Consider the following 23,728-nt stretch of genomic DNA (forward strand, 5'->3'; position numbering starts at 1 on the left):
ATTGTATACAATAATGTGAGCCCCATGTGAGCTTCTAGCTCAGTGGGGATTTGAACCCTGATCTCCCAGGTCCTAGTCTGACACTCTAACCACTGTACCACACTAAGGTGAATTTTCTTTACATTTCCTTTACATCATTTGAAGCCCTCTTTGGCCTATCCTCCCTAGTGTGATCATGTATCCTGCTTTTCAGGGGGAGTGAGAAACCAAAAAGGGGGTGGGGAACCATATCTCAAGACAGCCCAATGAAGATTGAGCATGCTTAGTAGCCATAGAATGCTATTGGCTGTTTGTGTGTGTGTGTGTGTGTGAGAGAGAGAGAGAGAGAGAGAGAGAGAGAGAGAGAAATGGATGGGTTGGAACAGGAATGAAATAAAGTGTCTGGGACACAGTCATTGTGGATTGACTGGAACACTGATCATACTGCAACATTTTGTTGCAGGTCCCACTTGTTCTACATACTAATAAGGAGTTTATCCTCTACATAGAATCACAGAATTGTAGAGTTGGAAAGGACCTTCCAGCGGTTCTCAACCTGTGGGTCCCCAGATGTTGTTGGACTACAACTCATCCCTAGCTAGCAAGGCCAGAGCTTAGGGAAGATGGGAGTTGTAGTCCAACAACATCTGGGGACCCACCGGTCGAGAACTGCTGAACCTCCTGCAATGTAGGGATATGCAGCTGTTTCATACGGGGATCGAACCTGCAACCTTGGCATTATCAGCACCACACTCTAATCAACTGAGCTATCCAGGCTCAAATGGTGCCATCCTCTTTAGCGGTGTGTGTGGCGGGAAATGAAAAGGGATGTGTGAGAGAGGACAAAAGTAATCCGAAAGGAGCTCAGACAACGTGGAATGTTGTCTGGTTATTGGGGGTGAAGTAGGGTTGCCATATTTCAAGAAGTAAAAAATCTGGACACAAAAGTTGAGCTTTTTGAGGGGATGTTGCGGGGTATGCTATGTGCATCGTGTGATGGTGCCTTGAGGCTGCCAGTGTGCCACATATCAGCTCTGTGTAAATAAAAGATCCACATTGCCTCTGTCCCAATAGTCTGTGAACCAATGTAATAACGATGAGAAGCTATTTCAATTCGTTTCAGGATGGCCGAACGGCTTATTTTTGTCCATCACCTAAGGGGACCTAAGGACTGAATGAGCAGGGATGACAATGTACTGCCCTCTCTCCCACTGACAAGAGTTCGGTTTGGGGAGGGCCGCTGGTACTGCAGCAAGAAGAGGTTGCTGCTCTTGTAGCTACTCCATTTTCTCCGAGACAGAGTCAGTGCTTTCCCTCTGCGCTAAATTGCAAACAACAACAAAAACCCCTTTCATCTGTCTCCTGCCCTATTGCACTGAATATGCAAAGTTGAAGCATGGAGAGTCAAACTGAATTAGGGTAACGATCAATCTCTCGCAATTAAAACTCAGAGTGCAAAAGACGTTCACAAAGGAGCTTTGGCACCGAACAACAACAAAGCAACAGTGGACGCCTCGGTGTTTGGGATGCCACCGGATGCGGTTGGCATTTTCAGCTAAACATTTTTGAGAGCTGGTATGGCTTAGGATGGTGGGAGACCAGGGTTCGAATCCCAACTCAACCATGAAGCTCACTCAGCCAGGCCAGCCTATAGTCTACTTCGCAGGGGTGTCATGGCAAGGATAAAATGGAGAGAAGGAGAACCATGTAGACTCTTTAGTGGAATAGTGAGGCACAAATGTAAGAATGAATAAATATTTTGTGGCCTCCATTTCCCCCAGAAGGCTTGTTGGGCTTCTAGAGGCTCAGACTATGGGAGTAGAAGGGGGGAAGGTTTAGGGGTCAGAGCGGCAGGTGGTTTAGAAAGCCTGGAGACAAAAAAAATTTGGAAAAAGAAAACTCTAGCCTCTCCTTCGCACTGACCTCCAATTGCTCTTTCTCCCTATATGTCCACCTCTCCTTCTCTCAAAGAGAAATAGACTAACGCTGGAAGAACATCTGTGAAAATGGGCTACCTTAGAGATGGGAGAGAATGTAGATAGGCAATTAGAGTGTCCATTTTGGCCTCACCAAAAGAGAAGACACCAATTTACATAAAATGTGCATGTGCTAATTTATATCTATCCATGCAAACATTAGACATAATGTACTAGAATTTAAATAGAAATACACCTCAGCATAGCAGGAAAGTGTGGACCTGTATGTGCCTGCTCAGTCTGCTGCCCAGGTGCAAGCTGTTCATGGGAAACTTTAGGGTCACATTCAGACCATACATTTAAATCACTGTGATGCCACTTTAAATAGTTGTGTCTTCCCTGAAAGAATTCTGGGAGCTGTAGTTCATTAAGAGTATTCACAGAAGAATCTGAAGAAGTGTGCATGCAAATGAAAGCTTATACCCAGAACAAACTTAGTTGGTCCCTAAGGTGCTGCTGGACAATTTTCTTATTTTCTTATTTATTTCGACTCCGTCAGACCAACACGGCTACCTACCTGAATCTAGAACCACAGAGTTACAGTTTACAGAGTGGTTTAAGAATCAATCCCCCTTCACAGGGAATTCGGATGGTTAAGTCCAGTCAAAGGTGACTATGGGGGTATGGCGCTCATCTCGCTTTCAGGCAGAAGGAGCTGGTGTTTGTCCACAGACAGCTTTCTGGGTCATGCGGCCAGCATGGCTGGTCACCACTGGCGCAATGGAACACCATGACAGAAGCCAGATGTTATGTACTGAGTTGAACACTTTGCGACTCTGAGTATATTTCACCAGAGTGCACAGAAACACTGTTTACCTTCCCGCCAAAGCGGTATCTATTTATCTACCTGTACTGGTGCGCTTTCGAACTCCTAGGTTGGCAGGAGTTGGGACAGAGCAATGGGAGCTCACTCCGTTGTGGGGATTCGAACCACCGACCTTCCGATCGGCAAGTCCAAGAGGCTCAGTGGTGTAGCTCTGTAAGGAGAATAGTGTCTTCTAACAACTCTCAGCATTCTGACCAAACTACAGCTCCCAGGATTTTTTGGGGGGGAAAGGCATGGCTGTTTCAAGAGGTGTTGTACCAGAGGCATTACTTGTGCCCAAGATTGGGGGGCCCAGCACGTGTCGTGTGAGTGTGACATCGTGCGCATAATGCTTGATGCATGTGTGATGTTGCATCAGCGGAAGGGATGGGGAGCGCAGAGAGTGTGTTTGCAGGCGGGAGGCTGGTGTGTTTGGGGCCCCTTGATATTGGGATTGGGGCTTGGCCCCCTGCCAGCAAATATTGAGGGGGGGCAAAGCCCCTTCCGTCCCTGCCTCCTGCTTCAGCCCACCAAACCATCTCATGTTTCCCTGAACCCCCATGGAATTTCTGCTCCCATTTTCATTTCTGTTGGAATCCTCTGACATCTCTATCAGGGCAGTGCTCTGCTTATAATGCCAACTGGGTCGTCCCCCCCCCACCCCGGGTGGTGGGGAGCCTGATATCAGTTCCTACCATGTAGTAAAAGTGGGAGTGGGAGAGTGTCAGACCGGCTGAAGAGAGAGGTGGTTTCCTTTGCCTTAAAGCTTTTGTTGACCCATCGAGGACCAGTCCCCTCACCTCCCTGCCCCCACCATCCCCACAGCAACACCACCTATAGCAACAGCAGCAGAGTGTTGGAGGAGATCACCTCCTCCCCTCTCAGTTTGCCAAGGTAAAGCTCGGAATTGTCATCGGAGAGGGTTCTTTTTATTCTCTGCTGAAATTTTTAATGCTGCATTATGCATTCTACTTTGTGGTTTAGAATTGTACCTTTATATGGTTTTTTTATTGTTACCGTAAGCTGCTCAGGGTACTTGGTTAATGGGTGGCACATAAATACTATTAATTAATGAATGAATATGTAAATCTCGGGCTGCTCTCTGCTAGCAGTGTGGCTGGGGAATTAGAGTGGAAAAACGCTGAGGGGAAGGGGTTGGGAGAGAGAGAGCAGAGAAAGGGGAAATCTCCACCTGTTTAAACTAGGCTAGGTGGTGCAATAGACAGCGGGTGTCTGTTGAAGCGGGGGAGAAATTGTTCAGGAAGGACCCTGAGTGGTGTGTTCCTCCTGTGACAGTTTCTTCAGGTATAGCTCTGCTGCAAGAGACAATGGAGAAGGGGTGGCAGGAGGATGCTAAAATTGGAGGGGTTTTCACCCACTCTTCCCTTTGTCTGAGAGTTCTGACTAAAGCCCAGAGAAAGCTGGAAGTCTGGTATAAGAATTCCAGATTGATAATTTGGCAAGTCTGGTATGACTTGTTGTTGGCATCTGTCTGTCTCGAGTGCCCATGGAGTGTGTCTTCAGGGGTAAAGTCAAACAGCTGCCGTAGCAGCACCGAAATGCCCACCCTGTGGTGCAAGCCTGGATAGTGTGTATGAAGGTGCTGGGCTTCCCAGATGACTTACGGATCTGGTCCAAAGGAAAGCAGAGCAATATGTTTGGCTCTAGTTTAGCTGCAGGAGTTGCTGGAAGGAGGCGTACAAGGTGCCATCCAACCATCTTAGGTAGGTGCACTCGCTCACAGAGTTAGAGACATAGCAGCAGCAGTCTGCTCAAAAGCATATAGCATTCTTGAGCTCCACCATGACTGCCTATTGCTAAGGTAAAGGTAAAGGGACCCCTGACCGTTAGGTCCAGTCATGACCGACTCTGGGGTTGTGGCACACATTTCGCTTTATTGGCTGAGGGAGCTGGCGTACAGATTCTGGGTCACGTGGCCAGCATGACTAAGCCGCTTCTGGCGAACCAGAGCAGCACATGGAAACGCCATTTACCTTCCCGCCGGAGCGGTACCTATTTATCTACTTGCACTTTGACGTGCTTTTGAACTGCTAGGTTGGCAGGAGCAGGGACCGAGCAATGGGAGCTCACCCCGTAGTGGGGATTCAAACTGCCAACCTTCTAATTGGCAAGTCCTAGGCTCTGGCTAGCCAGCTCCAAAAGCTCATGGCCCTTTTCCCTTCTCTGCCCATATTTTAAAACATTCAACCTGCTCCTTTCAACCTTCACCTTGCAAGTTAGTACAACTTTCTTCCCCAGTGGGCCATGAGCGTTGATTAAGGAAGCAACAATAGGTAACCGTAAACCAGGAGGCTATACAAGAACATGGTGCATGGGGGTAAGCAATGTAGATATTGTTGAACTCCAATTCCCATCAGTCTCAGCCAGCATGGCCAATGGTCAGGAATGATGAGAGTTATAGTCCAACAACATCTCGAAGGCACTGTGTTGGCTCCCCTGACCTAGAGAAAAGAACACATTCTTTTCACTTGCATGGCGGTGATAAAGCCAAGGTTGCAGGTTCAATCCCCGTATAAGACAGCTGCATGTTCCTGCATTGCAAGGGGTTGGGCTAGATGATCCTCAGGGTCCCTTCCAACTCCACAATCCTATGAATCTATGAACAGAATAGCATATTTGATAAACACTGTAACAATTCATTGGGCCATAGATCATTGATGAAGTACATGGCTTTCAAACAGAAAAGCACAGATTCCACCCCTGTCATCTCCAGTTAAAGAATGTCAGGTATCAGTTGTGAAAAAAGACTCCTACATGAGATCCTTGAAAGCCAGTAAGGAATACTGAGCTAGATGGACCAGCAGACTGAGGTAGCTTCATATTTCGACTCCCACTTCCCACTGTCCTGGAAATAATCTTTGTCACATATATGTGTTGAATGCAATACTGCCTGTTGTGAAGGAGCAGCTTTGGCTGGAACACGGTAAAGTTTCGCATGAAAAGATGCTGTTCAGCCCACAAAAAAAGGCCGAGGCACTTTATCCACACAGCTGCTGACTTCTGCTGTTTCACTGCTGCGCAGAAAATGCTTCCAGCGGTTTAAGGCAGAATGAGTAAGCAGCGAGATATGAAATAAAGTGGAAACATTATTGAAGCCCCAATCCACTTTAAACTTCCTGCGTGCTTGATTATCAGATGAACTGCAAGCACTTGACTCGAGGCATGTCTTGAGCGTGTGCACCGAGGTGGAAGGAATGGAAATAAAGAAAAAGATGACGGGAGACATAAAAGAATAAAAATGCCTTTGCCGTTCACCAATTTACCTTATTGTGCACAAAACAATGTCATTTTGTCAAAGGCTTCTCTCCTGAAATATCGTTTTAAATTTGATCTCAGATTATTTGGTCGGTATAAAAACTAGTGCTAATTTGGTCTGGATTGACCTGGATTCCTTATTTCCACAGTCCTCTTGCAAAGCACACTCAGTCCTTTCCTACTAAATTAGGGACCTGGATGCAAATTCCATCCTTACACTCCATAACAATTTGACTAGATTTCCCCAGAGCACCATGGAACAATGCGCTGTTCAGCCACAGTGAATTAACTGTACGCTGTTCCTTAAGCACAACCCACCTTGCACATCCTCCACTTCCTCTGTTCCCTTGGCGAGACCCTTCTGCAGGCTTACAGAGAGCCAGAGAGCTAAATAAAACCCCCACAAACAGCAGTTAATTTACCAACCCCTGTGTGAAGCCTAATTTCTGCCGTCACCATTCAACAGAAGACACAGGAACAGAGATTCCATAGGACCAAATGGTGCAATGGGGCGACCCACAGAGTTGCCCTCCTGACAGCGATGCCAATGTCACACGCAGGAATTGTGGGCCCCCCACCGTTTCACCATTCCCATAAGTGACAGTGATGGCAGCTCTATGGGGCTACCTAGATCTGCTGGGGATTTGAACTTGGGACTTAACTGGATTCAAAATGGTGGCGGCGGCGTGATGTGCTTTATGTGTACTAGTTATGGCCTCTGCCAGCTAGTTCCAAGTGGACAAGGGGGATGCAATGTTTTCACGCCCTCCTGGGAGGAAAAACATTTGCTCCCAATGCAAATTACAGCTTTGGCTTCCAGGGCTCTCTGCTCACATGCAGAATCTCATTCTCCACACTGAGAGCATTTGAAGAACATAATAGTTGATTCTTATAGCATCCAAGCCATGCAGTTGGGAAGGGCCATGGTTCAGTGGCAGAACACAGGCGCTGAATGCAAAAGGTCCCAGGTTCAAACCTTGACATCTCCACATGGGACTGAGAAGGACCCTTGCTTGAAACCTTGGACAGTCAGTGTCAACCAGTGTCAACAATACTGGCCTAGTTGGACTTCCCATAAGGCAGTGGTTCTCAACCTGTGGGTCCCCAGATGTTGTTGGACTACAACTCCCATCATCCCTGAGCTCTCGCCTTTCTAGCTAGGGGTGATTGGAGTTGTAGTTCAACAACATCTGGGGACCCACAGGTTGAGAAAGGCTGCCATCAGGCATCTTCCTATGTCCCTACACAAATCCGTGTGGATAAGTTGCAAGGTTGGGCAACGTCACTAGTAGCAATATTTAAAAGCCTTACCTGCTTCTGAAGCAGTGTCTGTGTTTCTCTGCATTCGTCCAGCCTGATTTGCGGTCATGCTCACTGGGATCTTTTTCACTGGCGGTGGCTTTTTAGAAACAGGAGGAGTTGCCTTCAGACGTTTGGTAATAGTGTCCACTGCCTCATCTAGGGACTTGTCTACATACCAGGTTAGATTGGATAAGATTGTTCCTGCCAGCATGGATTCTGTGAGCTCTTGCAAGCCTTTCTGAAATAGCAAGTTGTCTGGATGAGCGGCTTTCACTAACCTGGGGATGCTGGCATTCATTCCCTTCAGGCTTCCGGAGACAACCTCACACAAGCTCCGTGCTTCATAGGCAGTCTTGTTTAACACAGGGATAGTCACAGAGAAGCGTATGGATTTGGCTTCTAGCGCCCTGATTCTGGAACTCAAGGCCTGAACCTGAAGAGAGATCACTTTATCCTTTTCCGTGGAAGCAGCTTTGATGTTTCTTACTGTGACGCAGTTGTTTGCTAAAAACTTGGTTATTTTTGCTTCCACTGCCGCCAGGCGACCTTCATAATCTTCATGTTCCTGAGTTGAGTGTGACCCCTTTCCATGCTGGTGGCCAATGTCATGATGATGCTCTTGCAGGTTTAATGTTGCATTTAGATTATGGCGAACTATGCTGAGATCACCAGATGATGAAGAGGAAGAATGGATGGCGTTTGAAGTAAAGACACCTTTCCTGTTCTCATTGACTAGCACCTGAAGGGATTCATTCATCTCTTGAAACCGAGGTATTAATGTCAATATGCTTTCCATCTTCTCAGCGCTACTACAGCAGGCCTTCGTTTCATTCTTCATGGTACTCAATGTTTCTTTGAGCACATAGTTATCCTGGATAGTATCAATGGCACTGTTGATAACCATCATGGTCTTGTTTAAGCCATCCTCCATTAAAATGAAACATTCATTAATACGCCTCTCAGAGATTTCATTGTAAGCCTGAGCCTCATCTTTAAGCTCCTTCTTGCTTTTGACGAGTTCTTCAGTGGTGGAACTTAGTCCTGCCACAACACTGGTTAAATTCTCCAGCTTTCTGCTTATAGCTTCCATTGCAATCTGTTGCTCATATTCCGATGTAAGGCTGAAGGGAACCCCTTGCTCAATCAAAGGCTGGAGGATCTCCATATCGTAACAGAGGTCGTTAATTTGCTCGTTCATCTTGTCCATCTTATCATCCAAGGGAAACACAAGGTTTTCCATGCTTTTATTTAAGGAGTGCATGTTCTCTTCCATGCCCTTCAGTCGTGTTTGGAAATCCCGCCGGCATTTGGACAATATGCTGCTGCACTCTCCATGTAAGTTATCTCTCTGGATCTCCAACGCTATGGTGAGGTTACTGATCTTGCTGTCTTGGACTCTGAGGTCATCATAGAGCTGCAGAACCATCAGACTCTGTGCTTTCACTTTCTCATGAAGACCAACCATGTAATCTGTAAGGTTATCAGTTATGGAGTTCCCTGCTGTTGGGATGTTCTGGTCTGAGATCCGTTCAGCTGTCAACAGCTGTTCATGCACTTCTTTCATTTGAGTCAGAGTCCTGTTCAGAGATTCATAGTATATGTTGCTCCTTGAACTTTGATGCTCCAAGGCTGCTTCTATTGACCTCTGATGTTCCTGCAGGTCTTCGATTGGCTTCTCACATGTAATGCTTATATCCTCTTCAATATGGAGGATCTGGGTTCTTATATCTAGGATTTCTACCCTCGTGGGCCTGCTTTCTATCTCCCCAGCCAATTTGTTGTGAGAAGCATTCAAGCTTTTGATCATTTGTTTGATGTTCTCAAGATCTGCAGACAGACCAGACGTGATCTTGAAAATCTGGGCCACTGTCTCTTGTGTTTCACTCTGGGATGCTTTTACCTGCTCTCTTACAATTTCTTTGACTAGCTCAGCAATGCTTTTGGACTTGAGATCTAGAGGGGGGGAAGACACAATGCCTTAATAAATAAAGAGCAGGTTGGAAAGAAAGGAAAGCAAAAATTCAATACTTAAGCATTATGTATGTATCTATGTTTGTATAGCAATCACACTCTCCCCACCTCTTATGCGGTGGATTATTTCAGTTGCTGAATCTCAAGAGGGTTCTGTGTTTGAATAGTGCTTGTGCTAGTTGCTCTCATCCTTTTAATCAGTTTTGCTGTCCTGAGGGAGAAGCCATAATATGCTGTTCCCTGCAATTATAGACTACTATGACAAGGTGAAATGTAACCATGGCTTCTAGCTTAGTAGACCATAGATTTAAAAGACCTATCACTCAGGCAGATAAACTTTCCAGGAAAATGGTGGACTGTCAGGAAGACAGCAGAGGCTCTCAAGATATTTTAATTGTCAGCCACCTAATTAGCACTGAAAGCACCTCCTGAATTTTGTTATTTCGAAGTGAAAAAGAAAACAGAGCTAGTCTGCCCTGCCTTTTTCAAGAGGGTGCAAGTGAACTTTTTTTTGCGGGGGGGAGCATGCAGTAGCATCCTGTAAAGGCAGACACATTTTTTGTGGCCCAAGAATGAGTAGGCTGGAATCCACTTATTAGATCAGGTGTCACCAAACCAGTGTCTGTGGACCCTATGGTGTTGCCAAACTCTTCCACTGTGCCCCTGGGCAGGTGCCCCAGACTCTGAAATTTCATTTAAATAAATAAATAAACCAAGTCTCTAGCTCTCCTAGAAAGAAAGTTATGAGCCAAAATGTGCGGGCACCTTCTAAGCAGTGATACTGGTAGTGAATACTGAGGAATGCTCCCTGCTGCTGTTGGACAACAACAGCATCAGTCTGCATGCACACATGTGTAAAATGGATATTTTGTGATCTCCACAAGCAGGACCAGCAGGTCACAGCTGACTTCTCAAGGTGAGCATAAGGTTGTCAGTGACGTCTGTCTCTTTAATGTCGTGTGATGCCACCACTACTCTAGCTGCAATTTTGTGGCTGGCACCCCCAGTACTCTCTCAAAATGTGCCCAGCATTCCAAAAAGGTTGTTAACCCCTGTATTATTATGATGAAGCATGTTCCAGACTACCAAAGGCTGTGACCCAATAAATTTCTTAAGATGCCACAGCTCGCAAGCACGAATAATGTGCAAGGTAAATTGTAGCCCAACAAGATATGGTGGGCACTACATTGGCATATCCTGCCATACCACAATAACTCTCCGCAGGAAAGTGGCAATGACGCAGCAGTGGCAGGAGCAATATTATCCCCCACACCTCCAAAGGTCAACAACTCCATACTGAAGAATTAGAAAGCCATATTAGAAGGAATAATGGATGAGCACTCAGCACATTTCACTATTCCCTTCTACGTGTGGGCTGAAACAGGGGGCAATGACTGTAGCCATCTTGAATATTTAGTTTCTGAGTATGAGTGACAAGCACCTGCAGTGCTCATATTTAGTTAAATGCAACAAAGCAGTGGCAGATGTATGTATTTATATACACTTTTATCCACCCTGTGTGAGAAAACCCTCTTCAGTTAGCGTACAGAGTACACAACAAACAAGTATAATTTAGATGAATTAGCTTTGATTTAGAAAGGCATCTGAATTCAATCTATTCAGCTGCATCTTTAATACCAATGATTATGGGTTAAAGTGACAATATGGTTGAATAGCAGTTTTTTAAAATTAATAATAATAATGAATATTCTCTATCACATGGAAAAGAAAATGCAGAACAATGTATATCCATCTATATCTTTCATCTATGATGTATCTCTCTGTCTATCTAGGCTTTGTACTCTATCTAGGCATTGGTGTACAAAGCCATATACAGCTTGGGACCAGAATACTTTAAATATCCTCCCACTCCCAACATACTCAACTGATTGCTGCATTCTGCAGTACAAAACACCCTTCATAATTCCGCATGATACCGAAATTGGAACTTTTGGAACTCCCTTCCACTTTATATCAGACAGAAGCATTCTCTATTGCATTTTGGCATCTGCTAAAGATGTTCATCTTCTCAATGGAGGTCTATCCCAGCTGATATCTAAATTTGATTTTATGTAGGTGCTGTTGTTTTATTTGCTTTGGGGTGGTTTTTTTTTAAAAAAATGTTGTTATAGATGTAACTGTTTAATATACATTTTAATTATACTGTAAATCACTTAGGGATGCTTCGTGGGAAATATTCTACAGTACACTAAGTAGAAATTGAGGTTTTAAGCTGGTATAATCATTAGTATAACAACATCACCAAAAAAAATCGCAAACTTTCACCTAACCTGAGGCAGAAAAAGAAAAGGGGAAGAAAGAGAAGGTTTAACTAATCAGAATACAAGGAGGGATTTGTGACAGGAATTGCATGTGACCACATGATGTCGAAACAAAGACTTGTCTTGTGGGGGTCAATTAAAGAATTCCTTCATCTCTTGCCAAATCCTAAATCAGTGCTAATTGGCTAAAGAAACTTAAACAATCACTAATTGTTTAACAGAGTAAAAGCCACCCTGAACTAAAATGAAATAATCTCCTCAGAAGATTATGTTTCTGTGGGGCTCTACAGGCAGGAAAGCTCTGAAAGATGAGAAGAATTACATTAAAACCCATAACTTTGTACTTGTTTACTTATCCTGCTCTCCTCTAACAAAGTGTTCAGTGTTTAGACAGCCTAGATTTATAAGACCCTTGGCCCAATTCTCCTTATTCCGAAACATTAACCCGAATGCAAGTACAGCAAAATATTTCAGCTGACAAGTGCAACAAAGCGCACAAAGGAAGGCAGGAAACTTTGAGCTCAGTGTCTGAAAGGGAAGCTTCATGGTGCTCCAAGGGCTCCAGGCACTTCACCTCAGTAATTTTTACAGCAGCTTATGAAGTAGGCTGCTGTTCCTGCCCCCATATAGGTTGAGATAAAGTGGTTTGCCTGAGGCCACCTACTGAGTCTGTAGTTGAGGTAGTATCTGAAACAGAACTCCCCAGACATGTTGGGACTGTGATGATACTTAAGGTATTCTGGACCCAAGTTGCATAGGGCTTTGTACACCTATCTGTACACCCAGGAGTTTTCTCCATCTGTAGACCAGCAGTAGACTCCATCTGTAGACTATGGAAGTGAGAGCTGGACCATAAAGAAGGCTGATCGCCGAAGAATTGATGCTTTTGAATTATGGTGCTGGAGGAGACTCTTGAGAGTCCCATGGACTGCAAGAAGAGCAAACCTATCCATTCTGAAGGAAATCAGCCCTGAGTGCTCACTGGAAGGACAGATTGTGAAGCTGAGGCTCCAATACTTTGGCCACCTCATGAGAAGAGAAGACTCCCTGGAAAAGACCCTGATGTTGGGAAAGATGGAGGGCACAAGGAGAAGGGGACGACAGAGGACGAGATGGTTGGACAGTGTTCTCGAAACTACCAGCATGAGTTTGACCAAACTGCGAGAGGCAGTGGAAGACGGAAGTGCCTGGTGTGCTCTGGTCCATGGTGTCACGAAGAGCCAGACACAACTAAACAACAACAGACTCCAGCAGAGGCAGAGCAGCTTGGAAATAAGATACCCCCTCCACCACTACCACCCATATCAGGAGATACCTAGACTTATTTCTGTGCCAAAATGAATTTGTGTTCTCTGCCCTCTCCCTTTCTCTAACACACTGACAACTCAGCATGTCACCAGGGCCCCTTCTACACCATACATTTAAAGCACTATGATACCACTTTAAAGAGTCATGGCATCCCTCAATGAATTCTGGGAGCTGCAGTGTGTTAAGCATGTCATCTGAAGCATGTGGCAATGGAGCAAGCAGCCATGGAATGGCAAGGAACAAAGCCAGCCTCTTTTGTCTGTTTCTTGCAGGTGGCAGATGTGCCTCTAGATAGCATCTTTTGGAAAGTCCTGAGGTTGCTGAGTTTTTTTGAAACAACAACAGCACAGTGATCTTCTTCTAATAAATTTATCTGTATAAGGGGCTGCTGCATTGGAAGCAATAATAGTTCTTGAAATGCAGTTGAGTTTTGAGCACTTGCGTGTGTTTCTGTTTGAAAAAGCAGCAAAGCCAAAGAATAACAGCAGATTTTTAGGGAAAGGGGGTGGGAGAGAAGTCAGTCTTGACATGCATATTGCATCTTGTGAAATAGCCCAGCAAACTCTTCTGCTGCTTAGATGAAGAGGTTGCCAGAGGGCTTTCCAGCTGAGTAATATAATGGGAAGTAGGTGGTGGAGGAGGGTGATTTTCTTAAAGATGCAATTTCATAAGGTGGCACGAGCGTCATTTGGCCATGTACTCATTCATTTAAAACAAGGTGGATTACAGGCGTTTTCGTATTTTTTTAAAAAAAAAGCAAAGAAGAAAATCAAAACAGTTGCCACTTCTCTCTTAATTTCCATATGAAATGGAATCACATATTGAATATTCTCTTAAACTGCCAGGGCATTCCCTTCTTCCTTTCTTTTTTGCAAGAAAACAAGTGAGAGATTCTATGACTAAGGTCAAGCTTACATGGCTCTTTCATTCAGCAGCAACCTCATTGTTCTTTCTGCCTAGCTATGTATCTTCATTGAGTTTAATGGTGGCATGTCACAGCTAGACATTCATCCTCCTGCCACCCACCAAGGCTCGCAGAAGTCATCACCCCTCTCTCCCCCAGCTCGCCTCAATTTGACTTTTAATGGAAGGGTGGAGAGGAATGAGGACGGTTCAGAGGTCCTCTTAGGTTATGCAAAGGTCATCTCTGAAAATAGGGTGGAAGGTTGCAAAGAACAAATGCAGAAGGCGGGACAGATCCGGCATAAATCTAATACAGGCAGAAAACAGGAAGGCAGGAAATAGAAGGGCACTCTTAAGTAAAGAAAGGCATTGAGGCCTCCAAGCTTGACTTAGACTACATTAGCTTAGGCTAAGCTCTCACAGAATCTTAGAATTGTAGGGTAGAGTTGGAAGGGATAGGGAGAGTCATCTAGTCCAACTTTCTGCAATCCAGGAATCTCAGAATCAAGATACACTGATTAGTAAATTTTATAGATACAGTGGTGTGATTTGAAGAGAAGGAGAGAGTGCCCAGAATGACAATTTACTGGGCCATTTTTTAATTTAAAAATTTACTATTAGTTTGTTTCTTTCTTTCCAGGAAAAATCCAAAAGCAATTTAACAATAAATCATGATTTAATCTCTTCTGAATCTCTATTGCCAGGGTGTTCCACAGGACTGGGCCATTGACACTCAAGGCTTGATTTCTCACTGTTGTCAAATGAGCCTCACCAATTCTGGGAATGACCAAACACCCAGGCTCTGGACTCCAGCTCACTAATATCAGGCAGACCTTCTGTTTGTACCGTTTCTGTTGCCTGGTAAAAACACTCTTGTTCAGGCAAGCTTCTCCAGACTGGTTATTTCATCACGTATATCTGCTGTTAAACTCTGTTGGTTTTACCTATATTTTTATCATTTTATTTATTTTATTGGCATCTTCATATGACCATTTTATGCAGTTGTATGTAAACCGCTTAGAGGTTTATTTATTCATTTTTAGATTGAGCACTCTGGATTTGGATTTGATATCCTGCTTTATCACTACCCGAAGGAGTCTCAAAGCGGCTAACAATGTCCTTTCCTTTCCTCCCCCACAACAAACACTCTGTGAGTGGGGCTGAGAGACTTCAAAGAAGTGTGACTGGCCCAAGGTCACCCAGCAGCTGCATGTGGAGGAGCAGAGACGCGAACCCGGTTCACCAGATTACGAGTCTACCGCTCTTAACCACTACACCACACTGGCTCTCTCTCACCACACTCTATCAATCATATTGAATGAATGAATGAATGAATGAATGAATGAATGAATGAATGAATTTAGAACTCATAGATGAGCAGGAATGAAGAAGAAAAAAAGACAAAGACAAAAAATGTAAATGAAATAGGCTACATTCTAGAGGCACACTCAGGCCAAAATGAAGGATGGGGAAGTGCGAATAGTTTCAACGAGGAAAGAGTGAAGCACATATCTAAACCTTGGGACATATGCCTAGAGAAGCGGGCATTCCCACAATGGAATACCCACAATTCTTTTGGACTCCAACTCCCATCAGCCCCTGCCAGGATGGCCAATGGTCAAGGAATGATGGGAATAGGAATCCAGCAATATCTGAAGGGCCATAATTTACCCATCTCTGTTGTTGCAGGATTGCAGGATTCTATTTTGCAATCATGCTAGGACTGCATGAAAATTGAAAGTAACCACTGGACTGTAGGGGCAGGCATAAAGATGGAGAAAGAAGAATATAGAGAGGTGGAAATAAATCTTCCTTTGGGGGATAAGGAGCTGGAGAGAAAGAGATGCTGAGGTTGAGAATCAATCTTCTGTTGATAGAAGTGTTGCTCTGCAAGGCTGGCAGAACAATGCAGAGAGCAGTACCCAAATACAGAAAAAGCAAACCTTTTCAAAGGAAAAATCACAATGCTACTTCACTAGCACAGTCTCCATGCATAGACACACGCACAGTGTGCACTACTAGAAGGATCGAGTCCCGTCAAGTCCCCAGGCTTATAATGAAAAGCTAATAAAAGAAGCTAATAGTAGCACTTTCATAAAACAAAGTGGTCAGAAGGATAATGCAATTTGTAAATAACTCACATAAATCAAAGAGAAAGCCAGCAGACAGGAAGTGGATCCGAGGTTAGCCTGGGACAAGGCTGATGTAACATGGGAAGGAAATTTCATTTTAAAAGCATCTAAAGCAAAATGCTGACTCTGTGGGGTCAATGATACAAATCTGTAAGGAAGTTTGGTATCAGTGAATGATTTAGGAACACAGAATCCTGGGGCACTGCTGAAACAAGTGAGTGTGGAAGTGATCTGTGTTTGGATGAGAGAAGCATGTAAATTGTGCTAAGCCTTCCATGGAAAAGCTGGGAATATGTCATAGAAACATGGAGTTGGAAGGAACCCCGAGGTTCCTAGTATAAGCTCCTGCAATCCTGGGGGAAGGAAGATAAGGATGTAGCTCAGTCAGTGGAGCATAAGACTCTTCATCTCAGGTTCGTGGGTTTGAGCCCCACGTTGGGCAAAAGATTCCTGCATTGCAGGGGGTTGGACTAGATGACCCTTGTGGTTCTTTCTGACTCTACGATTCTGTGTTTCTTTGATGGGGTTCCAACAATTGACACACACAGAGAGAGAGGCTCTTTCTAGCATAGCAGCAGTTCACAGAGGGATTGTGACTTTGGGAAGTTGTTCAAGTAGATCATGTCTTGCTGTCTTCAAAGGGTCAAATGGATTGGGTTTCATATGATCATAGTAATTTTCTTTTGTGCGTGAGCACAGAACCTTACTGTGCAATTGACAATTTAAGTGAATCCAAATGCAGCAAGCAAGTGGGATAAGATCTGACAGTGGTTTTTCCAGAGGTACATGTGCAAGTAACAGATTAACCCGCAGGGAACACAAAAAAATGGATGGGAAGGAAGCTGACAGGAAATGGAAAATGTTCGAAGCCATATTGGACGTATACCCAAGGGTGAAGAATGCCACATAGCAATAAAATGCACCAGGACCGGGGGCGGGGAGGGGAGAGGAACAGGATGGATGGGAGAGGTGGTCTAAATATGACTGGGAAAAGCAGGGCTATTTGAGAGCAGTATCCAGAGCTCAGAAACTGCCAAGGCAAGTAAGGAATGGACCTGCAATGCATGGAGATGTCTCCAAGGGCCTTTTAGAGGCTCAAAGGTATGCTATTTCTGCATTACTACTCAGAGGCAATAGACATTCGAACACAATATGCAGCACAACAAAAACCCAGGGACAAATTTCAATCGACGACAAACAAAGTGAACTGCTGAATGAAGATAGAATGAAAATCCAGCACGTTACTTGGGGCTTTTGCAGATGCTACGTGCCCGCTTGTAATCACATGCATGGCAGGACGTTCTTCTAAGCTGAGTTTGCCGTCCGGATTGTGGATTCTTCCCACTCATGAAATTGGGTGGGCAAGAAAGTGGGGCATTCCCAGGGGGCGGACCCAACTGGGCCCACAGGCTTCTCTTGGGTCCGCCCCCTGTGAATAAAAAGGGCCCCACCTCCTATCTCAACAGCCACTTCGTCGTCGTATCCCCCACCCTCCCTCTCTGTTCTGCTGCTGTGTTTGGTGATGAAGACCTTGCTATGGATTTTGTCGGCCGGGTAGGAATTTTCCCGGCCGGGTAGGAATTTTCCCACTCGGCAAATTGGCACCAGCCTGGTGGTTTTCACCTTCTTCATAGCAATCATCACAACTCTGAAAGAAAGGGGGTGTCCCATTAAGGTGCTCCAAGGGAGCTGCTTCTGTCCAGATGCCCAGATGGGGGCTAGGGCACTCCCCGGGTGACAATCCAGTGAGGGAGATGCTATTTGATGTAGATCATAGGACACCCTCACTTCCGGTTGACCCCAGTGAGTGGGCAGGAAGTGGTAGCTTTACCCAACGCCTGTACCAAACCTCTTCACACCTGTAGTCAATAAAGTTGTGGCCTGATTTGACCCAAATACGCCTAGTCATGTCCCTTTACTTACTGTTTTAAGATGAGAGGGGGCACTTGCTCACAAAACTCCAAAAACTCTGTGCAACCTGTTCGTCCAAGGGATGGGATGAGCATCCACGACAGGAGCGCTAAAGGCTTTATCATTCCACCTTCAACACTTTGGGTTGGGAGATATGCCCAGTCACCCTTTTCTTCTTCTTCTTTCTTTTTAAGTAACAGAACAAAGGAAAACCTACTTCCCTGGCAGAATGTGGAATAATGGAACAGGACAGCCTAAGTCCATTTCTAATAGTTTCTTTCTCTCTTTTTCCTCCTCTTTCTCTTTCCCTGGCACTTTTAACTGGGTGAGTGATTGCATTAATTTCTTTCTTTTACCTTTTAGAAAAGCCTGGAAGTCTCTGCCCTTATCTTCATTGATTTTGCCTTCCAGAGAGGAGAGTGTCTCGCTCACATCACTCACGACGGCAGAAATGTTGTCAACCTTCTTCTGTAGCAAAGTCAGTCTCATCTCCTGGCTGCTAATCTGCTCATTCATTTTTTGCGCAACTGCTAGGTCAGGGTTAGTGGGAGGGAGAATGGAATAAAAGAAGAGGGAAGAAAGTCACTAAATTAAATCGCAAAAAAAGCAAGCACAGAAACAAATTCCACGAGCGATTGCCAGAAACGAAAAGTTTCTGCAGTCATTAATAAGAATGGGCCATTCTGATTTTTGTCATGTATCTTCAACTATGAGTGACATTCATACAAGCACAGCAGCAAATAATTGCTGAATAATCCATATTCATTATAGAGTAGTTATAATTCCAGGAGAGTATATGGAATAGTTAAGAGAAATTTAATGAGCCTAAGTGGAGCTTTCTTCCACCTAGTTAGATTTCTATGGAGGATTCAGTTTTACTTTTTAAATTAGGGATGGGGAGCCTCCCCCCCCACTTTTGCCTGCATTCCCTCGTGAGTAATCTTCTGGGGGCCACAAGCCCATGGTGGTTGGGACCTGAGGAAAAAATGGGTGAAGCAGCAGCTAAGACTCTTTCCTCTGTACAGTAAAAACCAGAGACTTTTGCATACACCAACCCTACATACAGCTCCCTATCCTCCATCTAGGCAAGCAAAATGCATTATCACAGGTCAAGGACATATCCCCTGTGCAAAAGCACTTGAGAAGAGTGCAGACTGAGGCTATTGAGGAGCATAGCCAGGGGTTTGGGAAAGGGACATGGCATAGGAAGAATTCTGAGGGCCATATGTGGCCCCTGGGCATAAGTTATCTCAACTCTGGTTTAAATAAATGCATTATACTCCTGCATTCCCCCCCCCAAATTGATCTAGCTGTCTTTCTGCGAACAGTAGATTGCACCACAAAAAAGCATAGCTTGTTATCTCTGGACCAATGGAATCAGCTTGGGGGTCCTTTTGGGTCCTTTGCTGTTGCTGAGACTCAGATAGCCTCAGTGGCATGGAGTGCCTTCCATCAGCTTCAGCTGGTGGCCCAAGTGCTCCCCTAGCTGGACAGGGAAAGCCTAACTCCTGTTGTCTATGTTCTCTAGGTTAGATTACTGCAACATGTTCTGCATAGGGCTGCCTCTGAAGATGGTTTGGAAACTTCACCTGGTTTCAACTGCCAAGTTGTTCACCAGGGCAAGACAGATGGAGCAGGTTGTATCAATCCTGGCCCAACTGCACTGGCTGCTGATTACTTTCTGGGCCCAATTCAAAGTGCTGGCTTTGACCTATAAAGCCTTAAATGGCTAAGAACCACAGTACCTCAAGGAGTGCCTCTACCATGTGCACCATTCCAGACTCTATCATCACCATCTGAGGCCTTTTGTGTGACTCCTCCGAAAGAGAGGGTGGCAACACGAGAACGGGCCTTTCTGCCGTGGCTCCCCATTTGTAGAATGATCTCCCCAGGGAGGTTCAGCTGGTGCCTTCATTTAGGCACCAAGTAAAAATGTTCCTCTTCAACCTGGTGTTCAGCCGATTCACATCCCATACCCTTTCAAATGTGTTTCTGGGTAGGGGCAAGGGGGGTTATTGGTTTGTTTTGTTCTTGTTTTTATTATTTATTTCATGGTTTTTTTGTCTTGTATTTTTATGTTGTGAACTGCCCTGTGATCTACGGATTTAATAAATAATGGTAACGGTAACCAGCAGCCAGTGCCCACTCCCAGTTTTGCAGGACCCTTGGTCCAGATGCCCTCACCTTGCCACTGTCACCACTACCCATTACATTCTTGCCCAATCTGCACCAGAACCCAGAAGGAGAGGACAAGGCAAGCCGAGGCCCTTGCTCCTTTCTGTTATGAATGCCCATTCATTGCTCTGCTCATGGATTTGCATCTGTAGCCCTGCCCGCAACCTTCATACACCTGGAGAGAACAGACAGAGACCTCAAGGAGAAAGACACTTGGCGGTGCCCTGTTCCCTGGCTGCAGTGTAGGCCTGATTATATGAGTCCTTGCCCGTGGCCCTGGCACCAGCAGCAGAAAAGATTGGCCATTAGCAATCATTTAACATATGTCACCGGAGCCCCTGAATTTATATTGCTTTTGTTGTTCCTTATCGGGCTGTTGTATCCAATAATGTCCCGGAAAATGAATTTCCCACCAAGTGCGGTGGTGCCCGTGTAAGCCCATTCTCTATCAATATTCTGTTTTGCCCCCTCACCTTTCTGAGCAGACCCCACAAAGGAAAACAAGATTGCAAGAGACTCCAATGCTTCATCACATCGCTTTCAGTGGCCGGGGGGATTTCTTTTGTTCTGGTTTTAATAAATAGTGTTGACAATGATTGTGTTAGGGACTGCAGTAATTACAACCGCTGACCTGGGTCGCTGGGATCCTGCTGCTGCTGCTCTGGGCTCCCTGGCGTCCCCCCGCCGACAGCTGCGTTGCTCTCCGCTTGGTTGCTGTGTAGAAGCAATTGATCCTGTTGGGCTAAAACGGGGGAGAAGAATAAGGGTGAGCGAAACATTCGGCGTGACTAATTCACCCAATACGCGGCAATATCATCGCCGGTGCACTCCGGTGCCCCCCAGCTCTTAGTCAGCTAAATCCTAATCGTTTGTGCTGATTCCCGAGTTAGCTGCTTTGCCCATCTGGACCACATGCTATGCCACCATATTGGCGGGGGATAGTGAATGGCTTTAATTCTTACCAGAGAGGATTATAAGTGTCTCCTTCAGGTTGCAATTGATTGTGATTTGCAGGAGCTCGTGCTAATGCAAGGTTCGCCCTCCCTTATCATTAGGAACACTTGGAGAGCGGCGAGATTAATGTTGAAGTGGAGGCTTAAAGAAGGGCATAGAGCAAGCCCCACATAGTAATTACATCGTGCCCATTGCTCAGCTCCAGTGATCATGGGGAAGAGTAATCCAGGTAATGGGCCCGTATTAGGAATGCCATGGAAGTGTGCGAGGTTTAGATCTGGAATTCAACTATGCCCTCTCACAATGCTCAACGGATTTCTGAGCTACTAGATGTAAATCTGCAGCACACTTGGAGGTGGGGTGGGGGTGGATATTTGCTGGAATTTGGGGGCACAGAGAGACAGAATCTCACTGAGGCTCGGACTAATCTAGCCGACCTTTCTGTTGTCTGTGAAACGTTCACTATGGGATTCAGGTTCCACACACAGATATGGAAAACTGAGTGGTTTATTTAACCAGGTTATGTGCCGCTCCCTGGCTGATGTCCCAAGCACAGGCCCACAGCAAGGTTTCCCCTATTCTAAGAGAAGACATGAAAAGGGGAGTCTATATTTAAGAGGACAGTGTACAGTTAATTCAGCATTCCTGAATATAACATACTTTCTATGCATATATAGAGAGAGGGAGAGAGAATTTGGGAACCTGAAAATCCCTGTGATTTGAAAACTCCGGTTCTCATTGTCATTGAAGGCTGAGGACACACCTCTGGAAGATAGATGAGAACCCTATTATCTCTCTTCTTAAGCAAGAACAGAACTTCTGACTCTGCTCAGATGCATCTAAGTCCAGTGTCACCCAGTGACTAAGCTACAACATTGCACTATCCACCCAGTTGCTAATGCAGGACAAATAATGTCAATTTTAGTTTGATTAAGTCAAGTTGCTATTGACTTGATTGGCAGTCCAGTCCACGTCCAGTTTAAACTTGAAGAGCCCTAAGAAAGGAGAGCATCAGGGACCTTGAAGATGTCTATCAATAGTCAGTACCTGGACAGCAGACCAAATAGGCACACACAGGTCACCTGGTCCCAGTGCCTGTCTTCCCTTCTATAGGGAGATACATTATAATCTCTCATCGTGGGACTAGTAAAGCTTCCGGTGACATTGTCAAGTGTGTGATGGAGCCCAGCTCGGAACAGAATCAAGCTAAAGTGATGCATTTCCTATAATTTATCCAGCAATCTTGAAAATATATATAGCATTTTACTCAAGCTCATTCTGAATCGAGACAGGGGGAGTTTGCCCATCATCACTAATAATATCACTCTCTGTGCTCTAGATAAGAATGAAGAATAATTAAATCTGTATTCAGCAGTTACCCAAGGGGCATGCAAGAGAACCATATCATTTTTAATAACGAAGAAACAAAATTGCACTCCAGATACTTGAGAATACTCTGAACTGATCTCTTCAGAGAGGCCCTTTCCAGTGAGTGTGAGCAGCAGGGATTCTACAGTAAATTGCTACAGTGTTGGCAATGCGTTTTCTGTTTTATGGAAATGGGTTATCATTTATTTGTGCATATACTATTGCACTGTTTACACAGCACATCTCACTACAATGGTAAGGATGACACCAAGCTGCAATACTTGGGATTTCTGTATTGCCAGCTAAGAAGTCAAGGTGCATGTTGTATCCAGCAAATCAGAACTCAACTGTTATAGCTGTTTCGGGATACTGAGAGGAGGGTGAGGCCAGACTCAGTCTGAGGGATCTGTTGACATAATGCGCTTTGGTAGGTGCCCACAGACCCTGAAGGACTTATCTGGTAATAGGCAATAGCCAATAGCAATGCTCCAATGAGCACTGGGCAGGCAGCTTGGAAACACCATATATTTCCCACAATGCCCTGGAGCAGGGGTAGGGAATATTTTGCAGCCTGAGGGCCGCATTCCTTTTGGGACAACCTTTCAAGGGCCATATGCCAGTGATGGGCAGTTTCTATCTCATTAACTAGCTCGTTCTAAGCTGACTGGCAGCAGTTCTCTGTGGCTTCGGACAGAGATGTTTACCAGCCATATAAAGACATACCAGAGATTGACCTTCAGACCCTTTGCTTGTAAAGAAAACACTCTACCAGCGAGCTGTGAGCCACCTCAGCCACACACGCGGGACATTTCTGAGCACATTTGTTGTCCTGGGGGCAAGATATCCTTCTGTTAATATATCCCCATTTGTAATTTCATCAATCAAAGTCACACACATTTCAGTTGAGAGTAGCTGGCTTTTGAGAAGGCACCAGCAGGGGCTGCTGGCTCTGAGCACCGAGAAGGATGAATGCGGAGCCATAGCAAAATCTCCACGTATCCTTGAAATAGATCCCAGCTGGAATTATGAAAAGAGGAAGGATTTCAAGTGAAGGGGACTCGCCTCATCCTAAAAATGAGCATTAGGTAAAGGTAAAGGTACCCCTGCCCATACGGGCCAGTCTTGACAGACTCTGGGGTTGTGCGCCCATCTCACTTAAGAGGCCAGGGGCCAGCGCTGTCCGGAGACACTTCCGGGTCACGTGGCCAGCGTGACATCGCTGCTCTGGCGAGCCAGAGCCGCACACGGAAACGCCGTTTACCTTCCCGCTGGTAAGCGGTCCCTATTTATCTACTTGCACCCGGAGGTGCTTTCGAACTGCTAGGTTGGCAGGCGCTGGGACCGAGCAGCGGGAGCGCACCCCGCCGCAGGGATTTGAACCGCCGA

At 45.3% G+C, this 23,728-nt stretch overlaps 1 protein-coding gene across 2 annotated transcripts in view; it reads right to left on the minus strand.

The window, feature by feature from the left end:
* MMRN1 (multimerin 1) overlaps positions 1 to 23,728 on the minus strand; it is a 65,964-nt gene that overhangs the window by 10,709 nt on the left and 31,527 nt on the right. Inside the window, exons 4-6 of one of the 2 annotated variants that reach the window (XM_083756370.1) lie at positions 20,652 to 20,762; positions 18,202 to 18,372; positions 7,348 to 9,291 (exon numbers count right to left, since the gene is read on the minus strand). In XM_083756370.1, the coding sequence (XP_083612496.1) occupies positions 7,348 to 9,291; positions 18,202 to 18,372; positions 20,652 to 20,762 (2,226 nt within the window). Of the gene's footprint in view, positions 1 to 7,347; positions 9,292 to 18,201; positions 18,376 to 20,651; positions 20,763 to 23,728 lie in introns of both variants that reach the window. The other variant, XM_083756369.1, reaches the window with a different exon arrangement.

The sequence above is a fragment of the Podarcis gaigeae genome (assembly GCF_964106915.1).
Source record: "Podarcis gaigeae genome assembly, chromosome: 9".
Taxonomy (NCBI): Eukaryota; Metazoa; Chordata; class Lepidosauria; order Squamata; family Lacertidae; genus Podarcis; species Podarcis gaigeae.